This window comes from Clupea harengus, chromosome 14, assembly GCF_900700415.2.
Source record: "Clupea harengus chromosome 14, Ch_v2.0.2, whole genome shotgun sequence".
NCBI lineage: Eukaryota > Metazoa > Chordata > Actinopteri > Clupeiformes > Clupeidae > Clupea > Clupea harengus.
This window is the reverse complement of record NC_045165.1, coordinates 10,567,814-10,585,242: the sequence shown is the minus strand read 5'-3', so window position 1 is coordinate 10,585,242 and position 17,429 is coordinate 10,567,814. Positions and strand designations below refer to the sequence as shown.

Below are 17,429 nucleotides of genomic sequence, written 5' to 3'. Positions count from 1 at the left end.
CACAAAAAACACACATCGTCCCAGGGTAAGCAATCTTCCGCCATTTTGTTACACTACTCTACATTGGAAGACGTTAATGGCTCACATCCCTAGGTCCAAATATGTATGATTTATTCTAAAGAAAGCTCCTTCTGATTTACTGGTGCCAAGTGCACACTGCCACCATGATGCATGGTCTAAAAGACAATCCTTTGCCCAGATAATCCTCCGGAGGGAAAAAAAAAAGGAGCAGAGTTATGGCTTCCATGTTATATACATCCTATCCTGCTACCTTCATTAAGACCGTGAAGACCAACCAGTTCATTTTCTGTTGTTGTTGCTGCTCGAAACGACTCTTTAGCTCTTAACCTCTTTACATCTTCTCTCTCTACCCCGCAGAAGTTTTCCCAGCTGGAGAGAGAGATGGCGCTGTGCGTCGTAAACAATAATGCACTCCCACCTCCGGAGAGGGCCCCATTTAAAGTCACATTGAGACAGGGTTGAGAGCAGAGATTGAGTCTGACCTCCTGCTAGTACAGCTGCTTAACCCCGCACAATCTGCTCCTCTCCCACTGCATGCAATGCTGTTATTGCACCGGCTGATACGTGTCTGCTGAGAAATGTCCCTCCTTTGAGGAAAAACTGGCTATTTTCTTTTACAAGCTTTTTTTTTTTTAAACAGAAGGCATACAAACATATGATTTGATCGAGAGATCGAGAGATCGAGAGAGAGAGAGAGAGAGAGAGAGAGAGAGAGAGAGAGAGAGAGACCACAACATATATCCGAGGACTCTTGTGAAGAAACTGGGCCATGTTCCTTGGGCATTAGTCATCTAGACAAATATATTCTCATGAAAAGTGTTTCTGAATTGCCTGCACACACAGCTAGACTTTGCGGTCACTTTGGCAGTCCTCATATTATATTCTAATTCTGGATGGATTGGTGCCTGCAAAAGAGATTGTCACAATGCCCCTCAAAGGAGCTTTTCAAGAGGAAAATCTCTTTCTTTTCGCCTTTTTTGTTTTAACGAGAAAGTTGAAGGCTTCAAGGGCTTTATTGTTAAGCTGTCTGTGTTTGTGATGAGCTCTGTGAGTACTGTCTAATTTCACTCCTCCCGATATGGGCATTTCTCCTTCAAATCATGCTACTTTTAATTCTGCCAAAAGATAAATGCAAACGCAAAATACTAACATATCGCTTATACATGAACCAAACATGCATGAAATCTCTCTCACAAGCACAATGGAAATAATTCATTGCCTTCCAGTTGCAGTGTGCATTAAACTGAACTCCACCACTGCAAATAGGAAACAAACAATGTCCCAACCACCAGCAACCCCTCTCCCGTTGCACCTTGGCCTGGATTGCAATGTGCCCCTTAAAATTAAACAAACAAACAAATAAATAAATAAGTGGAGAAGATGTTGTGCGTTGACCTCTGGAGGCTGCGGTCCTTGGCTTCACACTTGACATCTTGCATTGAGTTTATTGGGTTCAGCAGAGCGCCGGCAGCACGGAGGCATGAAGGGACCACCCCTGACAGCTGCCAATCACGCTGAGCGTTCCGTTTGGCTTGGCCCTTTGCTGCCTGGAGTGTGCTCTGAGGCCCGCTGTCACTCAACGTCGCACACACACACACACACACACACACACACACAAACACACAAACACACAAACACGCACACTCGGGACCCAGACGGAACTCTAGTGCACAACACTGCACATTGCCGCAGTCTACAGACTACTTGTGTTGTGAGACTAGATCTAATAGCATTAGGGAAATCTAAAATGGAAGACAGCCGAGGTAATATTAATCTTGTTGGAATGATAAACTTGTATCACTGTAAGGGGATTTATATTTCAGTGGGACTTGTCTCTCAGTCCGAAACTGAAAAGGACACATGCCATGATACAGGTGCCTACTGAAATCAGAAGTACTACTGCAGACTCTTACCCACGCCGTGACATTTAGAAAAACTATTGCGCCACTCTGCCTTACCACATCATCCTGTATTTAGTGCCACACAAAAAACAATATGGCTGACAATCCCCTGTACCACACTGTTAGCAGTGCAAAGTGCTGCATCCACACCGCAAAGAATGAAAAATCAAGCTGATAGAGGAACACACTGACGATGGTATGGTGATGTAATCTGACAAACTGCACTAAGAAGTGGCTCCTTTTTTCCCACAAGACCATGCGCAAAAAAAAAAAAAAACACATTTAGATATCATCACGAATAATAACACCCCAAGGTCAGTGGGCGGTTACTCCATTTGTCTTGCCACTGTCCCCATGTGTGACTCCTACCTGTTGTTGGCCAGAGCCTCCAGCTGCCAGTGCAGGGCCTCTGCATCACGGGCCCGCAGGATGGCCTCCAGGTTCTCTTCCAGAACCTTCCGGCTATGGCGTACCTCCCTCAGCACCCGGCCGGCATCCTCGAACATGGAGGGCGGGGGAGGGTTGTTCTGCAGTAGACCGGGCCGGCTGAGAGGCACGGTTGTGGGCATGAACAAAGCCGAAGCCCCCTGAGGCCGCTGGTGGAGAGCGAGAGACAGAGGTGGTTGGCAGGCTTCAGGTGAAATGGGTTGATGTCTCTTTTTTGACATTGACTGAGAGATTTCAATTAAGAAGAATATTCTCTCGCTGGGTGTAACTGTGTGAGTGTGTGTGTGTGTGTGTGTGTGTGTGTGTGGAGGGGGTGGGGGGGTGGGTAGAGACTATTTTTTGACAGGAATATGCAGACAAAAAACAAATAGCACCATCCCAGGACATAAACCAGGGCTAAACATCAATAGGGGATCACTGAAGTAGAGGGCCTGACAGAATCACAATCCTTTCAGAAAATAAGCTGAGGGGACACTGCAAACAAGCAACACAGAGATAGAGAGAGAGATAAATAGATAAAGGAAGAAGATAGAGAAAGGTGAAGCATTGTAAAGAACGAGGAGGAGACAGATGGAAACGGCCAGTCACAGAGAGAAAAATGGCAGAGGGTAATAGCCCCGTTTGGGTGACCATCCATCTTAATCCCCTGCGTCCTCTAACCATTCCATTCGTTCGGCAATCACGACACGTTGCTTTGTTCATTCGTTCGCTTGCTCGTTCCTTTTCTCCCCCTTGCGCTTTTCTTTCCAGTGCGCGTAGCTGGGTGCAGCTGTGAGTCCTTGGCTGTTTCTCTCTTTCATCCTCCCTCCGAATATAAATCTATCAGCGTGGAGCGTAAATCCATCATGCCGGGAAAGAGAGAGGAGCGGTGGAGCGAGGGAGAGAGAGAGAGAGAGAGATGGAGAGAGCAAGAAAAAGAGATACGGCTACTACCCATCTTCACCTTGCAGAGAGGGGCCAATGACCTGCGCTGTATTTTAGTTTGAATAGTTATCCCATTTCCTTATTTTCTGTCTTTCTTTTAAAGTCTGTGCAACAACCAGCACATACTCCAGGAAATACTAAAGACTGAGCAAGGTCCTGCAAAACTAGCACGTAAATTATCTCGGCCTGAAATGAGTCTTGGGGACATTTGGATAAAGAGGGAGAAGTGGAAGCATCCTTTTTTTTTTTTTTTTTTTCATCCAATGAGGCGGCCTGCAAAGGTGAAGCACATTTTCAGTCCGACCTCCAACAAAATCTGTTTGTTTTTTGTTTACTGTGACTTTTTCCTACCCTTCATCAGTTTATTTTGGATGACACTTATCTGTCGATGAATCAAACTATGAGGGGGTGGTAATTACTACGGCACAGCGGGACGGCGAACTTCTTGTCTGAATGTCTGCTCTGATTGGGAAAAATAAAACAGCAACAACAACAACAACTATGGCAATGTGAAGTATAGTTAGTCGAGGCCTATTTATAGCCTCTATTGTTTGCAGTTTCTGCGCACAGGTGTGAAGTGGCGATAACGGCGCTTGATTCATCTCGGTAGCTGCCGTTTTCTTCGTCGACGATGGCAGCCTGAAGCCGCAGCCTTGCTGTGGTGCCATTGTGTTCGTGCCACGCCGGAGAAGCAGCCGTGCGCGGAATGCACAGTGGCAAGGAAAGGGAGAGAAAGGGAGGGGGGGAGAAAAAGAAGGGAGGAGAAGGAGATAGAGAGCAAGAGAGAGAGCGAGAGAGAACAAAAAACCTTGTAAACCTGCCACTGCAGAGGCAGTGGTTGCTATGGGAACGCACCATGGAGACGGCAGCGGCGGGCGGGGGAGGGGCGGCGGTAGCGGGTGCCGGCGCCGAGTGGAGGGTGCTCCTGCTGCTCGCCACAGGAAACGCATCACGCGCCTGCGAGAGGAGAGGAGAGAACAAGAGAGACAGAACGAGAGAGAGAGAGAAAGAGAGAAGAGAGCAACATCACAGACTCTGTCACTTTATCCCAGTCTCCATGCTCACAACAGCACTTTTAGAAAACCACCATTAAACAGCCTCCATAAATAACCATTAGGTCTCGGCGCTCACTGCGACACATTAGGTCATTCAGTGGCCTGTTAATGTTGCAACGGACGACATAAAGGGTTGTGATGATTCAGATAGGCAATGGTTATTTATGGTTTCTTAATAAACTATTTAGACACACCGCAACCACATCGCGCCGTGTGAGGCCCCTCTCTTGATGACGGGCGGCTTTTATTATTATCAGAGAGAAGGGATGAGTGATATTCTATTAAACCACGGAGCACGTAGACAAGGAGAAGGGTGTCACATGCTTCCTCGCTCTCTATGTTTCTCTTTCTCTCTCTCTCTCTGTCACACACACACACACACACACACACACACACACACACCCCCCACCCGCCCACCCACCCATCACCAGCGACGGCCAAAGAGCATTCCAATCCTGCATCCTCAATTATATGCTAATGTGTCATTTGCCTTGTGACACATTATTCTTGGCTGATGGAATTTTTCAGCCGCAAAGGCGTGCCTGGAAACTCAATGCTCTGCCTGTTGGAGTGGGGTGTGTGTCTGGGGGGGATGGGGGTGGGGGTGGGAGGGGGAGGGGGGTAGGTACGAGGAGGGTGAACAGGCGGTTACAAATGGAAAGAGGAAGCAATAGATTTTGCGAAGAATGAAGAAGTGTTGTCAGTTATTAGGAGCGGAGGAGGACAAAACTAGGGATGGAAAATAGTTTTCTGGTCCCTGAAATACCCGTCTCGGAGAGAGTGATTGTGGGGAGTGAGAGGGGGGGGAGGTGGTTGGGGGGGGGGCAGAGAGCGGGGGCTCTGTCACCTCCTTGATTTTCTCGCTGGCAAAGTCCCGATTGATTAGTGTCTGCTAACATGGACACCCTAAAATGGCCAGTTTCGTCCAATCGGCAGCTATCTGATTGGAGGCGAGAGCAATCGACAGGCCGTTAGCTGTGCTACCAAAACGAGCGTCAGTGTGTCTGCAGTGCAGGTGTGTCGGGAAGGAACACACACACACACCTATCTGACCTGAAAATGGACACACGGCTGGAGCAACACACCTTCCACTCCCGTAAGGCTTGAAGGGCATCATTCATCCCGATGGCTGACGGTACAATAAACTACATTAAAAGGGAGGGGGGTTGACCTTCTTTCAAAAGCTTCGATTTTCTAATTGGACAAGTCTGCAATGCTATAAGCAGGGAGAGAAGGCTTTTGGGTTGATCTTATTGCTTCCATGAAAACGCACAAGATCAATTAAAGGTTTCAGTACTGGAAACCCAAACCTGCTTGGACCAAGGCCTTACCATAGACAGTCTAATATTTGACACATTACCTCTTTATGTGCCAAACATTGTGGAAAAATATTTAAATATACGCCGTTATGTAGAGTATTGCATACCAAAAGGTATCACTCAGGTCTCCAAACAACTGTCAAAGCTGTAATTTGCTGGTGAGTAATTGTAGCCGGCCCGTCAGAACGGACTCTGCGGTGTGTAACCTGACCTGCAGCAGGGTCTGCATCTCGGCCTTCAGTCGGCCCAGGTCCTGCAGCATCTCGTTCGCCTTCCTCGCGACGGAGCTGGAACCCTCCGCGGCCTCGGCTCCAGACGGGGACCCTGGCGGCTCAGCCGTTCCGCCCAGCCTTGGCTGCACGTCCAGGGGCCTCCTTCCTGAGAGCTCCCCTGGTTCCGCCGGAGATCTGCCGGGGGAGGTCCTGTTGACTTCATGTCGAGCCTGGTCTTCCCTGAGGAGAGGGAGGGGGGAAAAGATTGAAACTCTCAAGGTGACCTGAAAATAAGTATAACCCCTTTCTGTAATTTCCCCAACCCACAAGAAAAAAAACCTCTTGGTAGAGTGCTACAGAGACACTTGAATCAAATCGGCCTCGGTGGAACCGGCGAATGTCTGGCATTCATCACAACTTGCCGTGGAATGAAAACCTCACAGCGGGAACAAGAATGGCTCAAGATTACGGACACCTGTTTCAGAGGGCCCCTGTCAGTAAGTGATTGTGAGATTACGAGCCCATTGGCTCCCAATGGCCACCACCACTTGTTCGCGCTCAGTCACATAAACAGGGCCCGCCGTCCCGTGTGTCAGTCGCTGACCTGCCGAAAGCGGGACCACCCTGCAGAGTGGAGACGCCAAGTGCTTTTTGTGTTGCTCGCGCTCACTTGAGAAAACAAGACACAAAAGCAATACAAAAAAAAAAAATGAAAAAGAAAGAAAAGAAGAGAGAGAGAGAGAGAGAGAGAGAAAAAAGAAAACAAATATCCATCTGGCCAGAGAGGTGATTAGCCCTCTGGGAGCCGAAAGCACAATACATGACTCACGCCGTGGCCGACCTCCAGCAGGCACCACGCTCAGCTGCCAGCACAAATCAATGCGGTGGGCTTCAGTGCGGTCAGGGCATTGTGTTTGGGAGAGCGCCTGTATGTGTGCCATTTTGGGTGTTTATGAATATGTGTGTGTAAGTAAGTGACTGTGTGTGCCAACAGTCGTTTATGCATGTTGGCACATATGCATGCAACTGTATATGCGTGCGTGCGTGCGTGCGCGTGTGTATGCATGCGTGTGTGTGTGTGTGTGTGTGTGTGCATGCATATGTGTGTGTGTGTGTGTGTGTATATGTGTGTGTGTGTGTGTGTGTGTGTGTGTGTGTGTGTGTGTATATATGCGTGTGTGTGTGTGTGTGTGTGTATGCGTGTATGCATGTATATGTGTGTGTGTGTGTATATGCGTGTGTGTGTGTGTGTGTGTGTGTGTGTGTGTGTGTGTGTGTGTGTGTGTGTGTGTGTGTGTGTGTATGCATGTGTGTATGCAATGGTAAAGGGGGCAGGCCTCAGGGGTTCACTCAGAGGACACATACTATATTTCCCTCCTGTTGATGCTACCCGCATCATCAATCAGAAGTGTCACACTGTGAGCGTGTGACCACTCTGTTATCAAACTCACAGCCAGCCATTATAACATATAACGCACACCCTCAAACACAACTGAATAAATAAGCTCTGTAGCTCGGCTGTTATGTTCCCGTCAGTTGAAGAGAGAAACTCACCCAGACTGCTGCACAGGCAAGATGCTGAGACGAGCACGGGCTCAAATTGAGGCTGAAGGGTGTGTTTATCCTGGCTTCTCCACCAGTGATAATGGGCGGGGGGGTCTCAGGGAAGAGAGGGTGAGTGTATGAGGGGAGGGGCTGCAGGGGGTAACAGGGGGGTCAGGTCTAACAAGTTACGGCCAAGAAAGGGGCCCAGGGTGAGGGGTGTTTGGAGGGGTACGGTCTGCTGATCCATCTCGAGTTACGGCGGAACCTCGACTGCTTCAACACTGCTGTACTTGTGCGGCTCTAGGGCAATTAATCACCATCAAGACAGTTTCCAGTCGCCGCCGCCGTCGTCGTGCTAACGCACTCCAAATCCACACAAAAACCACTTCATGGTGCCTGGTGTTTTTTCTCTTTTCTGGCAAAGGAAAAGGCTGGGGGAATGTAACCAAAAAAAATAGAAACAGACCATTTATTCGTAATTTCCAAGGATGTCATTCAAATGCAAAAGTAGCTGTTGCAATAGACACTAGGAGGGGGCTTTTCACAGTAATAGAGAACTCTACGTCTTTTTTCAATCCCTCGCTTTCTTTCTGTCAAGTTGGGGGGACGGACGCACAAATGGGAGCGGCATTCTTCAGCTCAAATCTCAGGGCACTGTTTGTGTTTATTTGTTTGTTTGTTAGCTGGGATGGGGAGTGGGAGTTCTTTCTTTTCTTTTTTCCCCTTTTCTTTTAGTTCCTTCGCATCGGGGAGGATAATTGAGGGTTGTGAGGGATGGCAAGCAGGCAGGCGGCGGCGGCTGGACTCATTACGCCGGCGAGGCGGCGGGCCCGAGCCGTAATAAGGCCACAGGATGGTGGGGAGATAATGCAGTCCTGACGGCGACGCCGGCGACAGAGGGAGAAGCCCACCGCTAATAAGGCCAGGCGATGACAGAGAGATTGTGGCGACAAAGAGAAATGAAATGAAATGGAATGGAATCAAATGAATGGGGGTTTCTGAAAGGGGGGGGGGGGGGGGGTGAAGGGAAGGAGTGAGTGATGGGGTGTGAAAGGGTGGGATGGAGAAGGCAGAGTGTGTGCGATAAAGGGTGGACTCAATATGGAAGAGGAAGAGTTTTGTTTTGTTGGATGAGAGTGACTGACCTGGATTCCTAACAGCTACATACTGTGTAAGAGCTAATGGGTCGGAGGCGCAACATGCGGACACACACAAATACACACACACACTCCCCAGATAAATATGAGTGGGGATCGGATCATGACTTCCCTTGCAACGTGGTGAGCATAGCGGAAACTAGAAAAACCCAGGATGGCGAGTCTGTCCGGGCCAACGTGCACAAGGGGTTTAACACATTCAGTAGACTGCGTCTACTGACACAGCAACAACTACCGGTAAAGTCACGTTGACATCACAGAGCGGTAAAAAAAGAAAGAATAAACAATCTGTAGTGAAAAAATACACAAGCTATAAAAAATAGAGTTATATAGTTCACTTGGCGCCAGACAGTGAGGTTTCTTTCAGGTTCTTTCTTTCAAGTGTGTATGTTCTCCCTAAAAGCCAGTCTGCGTGTGTAAACACTGCACTAGGCGGACGGCACCGCAGCAGGCAGGCAAACGTTTCTTCGAAGCGACAGCACAGCGAATTTCCTCCTCAAGGTTAGGTGCTCTGGGGGCGAGGGAAGGGTTATAAAAAAAAAAAAACTAAAAAAAGGGCCCCCTGTCAGCCGCCACCCCCCCCCCCCCCCCCCCCCCACACACACACACACACACACACACACACACACACACACACACACACACACACACACACAACCCAGCCCACTCCACCACCCCAAGCAGGCATCTTCAATCAGATTTAAGATGGCCCACAGAAAGAGCTAATCCATTTGGAGAACAAACGTGTCTCGTTGGTGCCAGGTTTTTTTTTTTTTTTTCCCCTCCTGTGTTCCTTTTTTCCTGCTCAAATTGATTAGAGAAATAAATAGGAAGAGGCGGGGGGTTGGAGGGGTGTGGGGATTAAGACAGAAAGACCCTCTATCGAGGTCATACTATGCTAATGTCTGTCCTTCCACAGGAAACAAGACTAAAAACATTAAAAAAGAAAAAAACAGGGGTAACGGTGAAAATCAAGTCCTAGTATCATCTAAAGCAATTACTGCTCTCGTCTCCTTTCCCTTTCCTCTCCCAATATCTGGGTCAGAAAATGCGAGGACACACACACATATACACACACACAGTGGGTAAAAATGAAAACGGAATACTAAAAAGATGTTCTGATCTCCAAACACGGCCACTCTGCTACTCACACCTCCGAGAGCGAAAGCAAGTAATTAGAGCTGGTGCACGCATAGGTCGCCTTGGTAAGAAAGACAACTTGAAAAGACGTTCCTGACGACGACGACGACGACTCTCTCTCTCTCTCTCTCTTTAGTTACGTCCTTTTCTCCCAACGCAGAGGACTCACAGTTGCAGGTATTCAGAGGCAGTGCTCAAGAAAGAAGAAGACGAACAAGAAGAAGAAGCAGTGACACATTCAGCCTCCAGACGCAAATTAAAAATGGCTGACAAGCTGATTTCAGCCAGCGTGTGACATCTCTGTGTCTGCAAAAAGATGTAACCTCGGGCTTTCACACCGCCAAGTACCTCTGCCAGAGCAAAACAGAACCATGCTCGGCCACAATGCTTTGGGACAGAAATGGGCTAAAAAAAGATGAAGTGAAATAGCTTTTCGCACAGTTTGTAATTTCAGAATTGCTGTGCCATAGTCAAGTGTTTCTGGTAAAAGGACAAAACCTGCATGACGATTATTACCATCGGATTGGAGTGCCTGCTTGTGACATTATAAAATATCACAATGCGAGAAAATAAACGAAGAAAAGCCATGTATGTTTGGACAATATAACCTTAGAACTGTCTTCAGTCAGGTCCTTTTCTGCCAAGAGGGGCGTGTGTGTGTGTCACATCAGAGTAGCCATCCAATAGTGCACACCCGCAGGCACCTGAACATCCTCAGCCAAGTAGTGCTGCTGAAACTCTGCACACCCTCTCTAAACCTACCAGAATGTATGGGTCTGTGGCTGCAGTTGGCAGCTCTGGCCTAATGATGGTGGTCTCCTGGGGTCACATTTCTGAGGCTCCCCCCCCCCCCCCCTCCCTTCCCTCCTTCCAGGGGAGGGGTGGCAGTGAGGGCGGCGTCAGCCCTGCCAGGTGCGCCCTCAGCCTCATCTAAATGTCACAGTGTGCCAGAGTGCCCAATGCCACCCCACCACGGCCTGGCTGCGTCAACCTCTGGCGGAGTGAACCGGCTCCGACGCAGATGAGACCCCAAGCCACCTGATGCCCTTCCCGCCTCGTATTATTCACCCCAATATTCACCCCAGGCCACCTGATGCCCTCCCCGCCTCGTATTATTCACCCCAAGCCACCTGATGCCCTCCCCGCCTCGTATTATTCACCCCAAGCCACCTGATGCCCTCCCGGCCCTCCTGCCCTGGTGTGGAGTGTGAAGAGGCAACGTGGACTGGCTTCACCTTGCGGCCCGTGGCGGAAGCGCTTTTCAATTTCATCACGCTCTCGGAAATAATAACGATAATGGAGCGAAATCTGTCCAGGAAGTGGGTCGTCGTTTTTGTGTCACAGAATTTGCTCGCCTATTTTCCGGTGGTCTGGAACGCCACAGCGGGGCTGGAGTGGAGTGGAGTGAAGAGGAGTGGAATGGGAGGAAGCCATTTTATTTTAACATGACAGGACTGCATTTGTCTGTCGGAAGGAAATCGGAGTTGCCATTTTGTGGAAACAACTAGAGAGAGCACACAAAGTGAACACACACACACACACACACACACACACACACACACAGCAAATGCATACTTACACGACTACATAAAATGCACACACACATGCGCACACACCGTACACATACATCCTTTTTTTTTTTTTTTTTTTTTTTTTAACTGTCATAACAAAACCAAAACAGATTTAGATTAATTGGATTACATTTTGCATCCATTGACCCTGAGGACACTGTGAAGCTTTTGAAGGGTGGAGCTCGCACGCTTTACGGAGAATGAACATGTTTCTGCTTGTTCTCGTCCAAAATGGATATGGACCAGCCCCACCTCCACCACCACAGACGTAGAAAGTTATCTATCTGCACAAATAAATGAAAAAGAAGGCCTATATTAGAAGCGCACTAGGTAATTGCTGTATTGGTTAACTTCTCTCTCTGTTTTTGATGTAGCCTGGATGTTAGCTGTTGATTAATAGACACTGAAAGTGCCAAAAGTGCTACACTCAATCTCACACACAAATATGACAGGAGCATACCAGTCAGTCACAGGCACAGACCTGGTTAACAAACTGACAAGAGAGGACCCGCTTCAAAAAGCACAGGTAAGTAAGTTGGTGAGTTAGGGGAATAACGTCGTAAAATCCCGCTGACCAGACCATACGGCAATGACTCAGTCTCCTGACCGCATCTGCCCTCGCTCCATGCCCCGCTGTTTCTCAGCGAAGCCAAATTGGATGTTCCGACTGGATATTCACTTTCCCCATTCCCTTTCTCTCTCCCCCGCTGACACCAAGAGGGAGAGTCTGGGAGGGGGGGGGGGGGGTAGTTCTCCTACAAGTCTAATTTAAAAGCAATTTTACCCGCTCCATCTTGTATTCAGGCCGCCCAAAGTGTCACGAAGAGGCTAGCAAAGCTGTTTCAGTCTCCCCCCCACCCCCTAAAAAAAAAAAAAGAAGCCCCGTCTTCAATCACCGCCCACAAAATTCCTACAATTTGGGCTCAATCACACTCCAGCAGATGTTCGCCAAGCACAGAGAGGCATTCCACCCCTTCAACACCCCCCCTCCCCCCCCGCAGACACACACCTCAAACCTTGACAAACCCTGAATTTCTCAGAGCTCCAAAAAACCTCCTGGGAGTCCACTCGACGGAGTTTCATCATCTCGGCTCTAATCCCTCTAGATTTTCTCCCAAAACCTGACTATTCCTCCGGCAGATGAGGCTTATTTTAAATGGATAAATCACAGATTGGCATTAAGTGGAAGACGGCCCGGCTTCACTGCTAAATTAAAATGAACTCCAGCTACCACTGAGCACTGTGCTATTTGAGTCATGATCTTTCAAAAAACAAAACAAAAAGTAGAATTTCCAAGAATCAAGCTTCTGGTTGAGCCAAGGTGAATATTCAAAATGAAAAACTGCACTGCAACCACTTCATACAATGGTGCAGATGAGCGCCATACTTTTGCGTACAGCAGATCCAACTCCCCGGGCTGAACACAGGAAAACGCACATGTGCAGCGCAGAGAGTGAGGCTACCTGCAGCTCCGCTCGCCGAGACGTCAACCTTGGAAGGTGACAAAGGACAACCCTGACAGATGTGAACCCCGGCTCTGCACGATCTGTGATTAAACGTAGCGGAGAATTTACAACGGGAGAGCTCTCCTGTCAAGGTTTGACGCACAGATAACCCTTCCCACTGAAAGGACGTGCACGCAAAGAGTGAGGGAGTGGATGACTTTAAAAAGAGAGGTAGAGGTCAGAACGTTTTGGACCGGGTAATTCTGTCCATCCATCCTTGTATGCGTTTATCTGCGTTTATGTGAAAAAAGGTACAGGCTCGTGTGTGTGTGTGAGAGTGTGTGTGTGTGTGTGTGTGAACTTACACGTAACCATATCATGCTCCTTAAGCTAGAAAGCATAGCTCTGACATGATGGAGAATGAGTACTATAGCTGTGGGAACAGAGACTGTTTGGAACAAAGCTGCCTCTCACCATTAGTATTCCTTGCACACGTGCACATACACACACAGGCACGTACACACACACACACGCCCCCTGCGAGCTGCCACATACGCTTGTTATTTAAGCGGCATCCGTCCAGCCACTCTTCGACGCACCCCCGCCCCCCCCTTTCCCTCGCCTTCTCCCCGATCTACACGGCTCTCATTAATATTTATCCATGCCGAAACAAAGCTGCGGCGTTTCCCCTCCTTTCATGATTAATTAAAGGTTCTTTCCTAATAACAGCGGGGCTGAAGCGGCCCACATACATATTTATGGCAGCCGCGGCTCACAGGGTCACCGCTGACTCCGGTGGCAGCCTACACAGACACGGCTGCCTGTCATTTGCCCCAGCCTTCCCGTTTACTTTCTCTCAGTCTCACTTTCTTTCTTTTTTCTTTCTCTCCTTCTCTCTCCCTCTCTCTCTTCCACTCTTCTCGCATCTGCACCCATGTCACACGTACTCAACCGAGGGGGGTGGGGTGCTTGAGGATCGAGCAGCTACTCGGTCCTCCCTCGGGCGAAAGGCATGAAACCAGGCATTCAGAGCGGAGAGCCACGACAGACGGTTTCCCCTGACAACGCGCTTACTCAGGCACACTCATGCACACCCATCCATCCACCCACTCACGCTCACGCTCTCACACACACACACACACACACACACACACACGCAGAGTGAACTTCCCATGTGGTCCATACTAATAAAGATTTGCTGTCCAGTGGTGCAAGACACAACTGACAACTCTTACATAAACCTCAGGACATTACGCATTTGTATGCAGAACCCTTTCTGCTTTAGTGGCTTGGTGGCATATGAAACATTCCCGTCTACTCAAAGCACGGGCAGGTCCACACATAATATGAGCCCTGTTTCCAACGCGCTCTCATTCCTCACAGTCACAGACGTGGTAGCGGAGCCATGGAAAGGCCCCCCAAACAGCATCCAAAAGCACAATCCATTTAGCCCTGATCCGCACCTCCATCCCACGAGTGATTCTCTAATGGCTTCCAGATTTGGTGTTGGGTTGGAAACAAGAGAGAGAGAGAGAGAGAGAGAGGGAAAGAGAAAGGGAGAGAAAGACAGAGAGATAGACAGAAAAGAGGGTGGGGGTAGCAGCATGTGTTTTGACTGTGAGCCGATTTAATAGCTGGAGAGAGAGGCTCTTTTCACCAAGGGACAGACGAGTGGGAAAGCCCAATTTAGCAGCCGAGCCTGTTTGCGCCTGTTTGTCAGAGGGCGACGTTTAACAGGCTGTCGGGGGGGGGGGGGGGGGGGGTAGAGAGGAGAGAGTGCTGGGACAGAGTTGTTGGGAGAGGCAGACGGAACGTTTGGCGTACCAGCGAATGAGGACAGCCCAAACTAAGCCCCAAGACGACGACGACGAAGAGCATGAGCTCAAACTCACTTCACTTCCATTTGATTTCAGTTAATCATTCAGCAGACATTCTCCAGAGCAGACTGAATGCATCTCTGGCTCTCGGTGAAGTGTGTCTACAGAAAACGTGTGCTAGATTATTTACTTCTTTTATCCAGGCACGATGTACATTATAAGAGTATTGTTTCGAATCAGTTGCGTATGCTTCCTAAATCTTGAAGTTAGTACCGTCTTGCTGTACTAGTTAGGGTGAACGAATTGATGGGGTTCAAACCCCCTCCCTTCACACCAAGTCTCAGGTGTATAAGAGCCCATACAAAGCGTTCCTTTACCGTATGCTGGCTAAATGGCTAAACATAATGTATGGAAAGCTGCTCACACTGTTCAGCAACATTAAGGTCATTTCTGTGGGCCTGCAGGCTGGCGGGGGAGAGCCAAATTATAGCGCAAAGCGTTTGTCTGGTAGAGTGATGATTCATTCGATGAGTTTGACGCCCGTGCCTTGGGGACGAGCTCCATTTTACCACAGTCCTTAAATTCACTCGTTCCCTCAGCCTGTCGGCCCCTGTTATTCTCCCACCCTTATCTTCTCCTTCTCTGCTCTCTCTCCCTCGTTCAACCTCAAACAAACCCCCCCGAACATGTGTTGCATGTAAGAGCTATCGTCTCACCGAACGGGATGCAACAGCACAGCATTAGCATATTTAGGCGAACGAGAGTAAGAGGGGTGTGGGTGGGGGTGGGGGTGGGGGGTGGGGTGCCGAGGAGACGGAGCCATTACCTAGCAACAGAGCCAGCTGTGATTGGCTGAAGCAAGAGAGCGGAGAAGTGTTCGGGGAGGTGGTGACGGGGGTGTGTGTATGGGGAGGGGTGATGGAAGTGGAGATTTTCAGGGGGCTAATCGGGCAGCTGAATGAAAGAGTGAGGAGAGAAAGTAGAAGAGGAGGGGGAGAGGAGATGAGATGGTGTCGGTGTGTGCGCTTGGGGGTGGGGTGGGGTGGGGGGGGTCTATTTCTGCTCGTGTCATCTGGGCTCGTCACATCAGGATGACATTCAGCACGAACCACAACCCCCGCCCCACCCCCCTCCCCCCACACCAGCCACAGCCTCGCCATTGACTGCAGAGGCAGCAGACCGGAACGACTCCACAGCAGCAACACAAGCACGAGCAGCTGCAGCAGCCTCAATCCAGACGGACAGAAAGAGAGTAAAGGAGAGAGAGAGAGAGAGGGGGGAGAGAGAGAGAGACTGGGAAAGAGAAAGAAGAGAGAGGCACAGCGGATGGGAGAAGGGAAGAGAGAGACACTGGAGAAATACGTCGTGTATATATGGAGGTATGACATGACAAAGAAAGAATAGAGACAAGGAAAGAAACAGCGACAGAGAGAGGGCGATACATTAGCCTCATTCTGCTTGAGTTAAAAAGATGATGTAACACCACGCGGCTTCACCCGGCCCACGGAGAGCATCTCCACACATGAGAGTAACGGCACAGAGGAGAAAAGAGAAGGAAAGAGGAGAAAATAGGAGGAAAGAGGAGGACGGGGGCTTCCAAGGTTCTCTGCTGGAGGTAAACCGTCCATGCAGGCGTCTCGCGGGAATCCTGCACTCAAGAAGCTGCCGTGAAAAAAGAAAACGACATTTTGGTGGCAAATTCGCCCAATAAAAACTACCCTCCTGGTGGGCCACTCTGAAATCAAGAATAATGAGGCCTTGGTAAGGACAGGGAGGGAAAGAAAATAGATAAATAAGCCAGCACATGGCCAGTTTTGCCACTTAGGTCCTATTTGTAGCATCGGTCTATTTTTCTACCAGATGTCCCAAAACTGCAGCAGTGGTGCTATTCCATTGATGTTTCTTGTTTATTAACTCGTCATGTCTACTTGAAAGAGACGATAAAATGAACCTTTCTTCCCGTGTCCTTGAGTGATACATAAACTAGTGCGTGACGGCTGCAGTCACATCCTCTAGGTGTGTGTGCTTAATATTGGTAGTGGTGAGAAGAGTCCCCAAAAAATATATGTGTTGAAGGCGATCACTATGACGATCACTATGTCTACCAGGGTATACAAAGTGCTGTATAGGTGTAAATCTCGTCAGACAGCTCGGCCTCCTGTTGGCGAGAGTTGCCAAGGTCGCTCCGATGTCTGCACTGCGGATTGATAATGTCTTGCCAACTTTCATCCAGTGGGACTGGCAGGGGACTCGTACACAAGTGCCTCTCCATGTGCTATGCAGCTATGTGCTCCAGTGTGCACGGGCAAATAGCTGCCACCGCCAGTTTGTATACTCTCTTTGAGCAGCAATAGTCAGGGGGATAGTAGACTTTTGCTGCAGTGTCCCTAAAATACACATGCACGCACACACACACACACACACACACACACACACACACACACACACTTCTCAACAGGCCCAAAGGTCTCTTCGTCTGCAGCCTCACCCTGCCACACACACACACACACACACACACACACATATACAGTACATGCACATACTTAGATCTCCCTTTGTGACCACACCTCTGCTTAAAAATATGGGTCATGCTCTCACACGGACATGCACACAAACACACACACACACAGGAACCATTCCGACAGCCGCCGTGAGAGAGAGAGAGAGAGCGAGGCCGTGCTGGTGCGGTCCCCAGCGGTGGGGCCAGACACATGTCCTCTATGATTAAGTGCGACGAGAGGCACGAGACTGCCCCGACGGAGGCCAGCGGCTGAACTCTGACCTCCTCAGGGAGCCGGGCAAGGGACTCCTCCCTCATTAATATTCCAGGAGGAGGGAAGGGGAGGGGAAGCCTGCAATGTAAATCTTTTAAACA

The 17,429-nt window shown here is 49.2% G+C and overlaps 1 protein-coding gene across 1 annotated transcript in view; it reads right to left on the bottom strand.

The window, feature by feature from the left end:
• Positions 1–17,429, bottom strand: part of kiaa0586 (KIAA0586 ortholog) — a 67,077-nt gene that overhangs the window by 17,670 nt on the left and 31,978 nt on the right. Inside the window, exons 11-13 of the mRNA XM_031580540.2 lie at positions 5,879–6,119; positions 4,149–4,250; positions 2,292–2,518 (exon numbers count right to left, since the gene is read on the bottom strand). Coding sequence (XP_031436400.2) covers positions 2,292–2,518; positions 4,149–4,250; positions 5,879–6,119 — 570 coding nt within the window. The remainder of the gene's footprint in view (positions 1–2,291; positions 2,519–4,148; positions 4,251–5,878; positions 6,120–17,429) is intronic.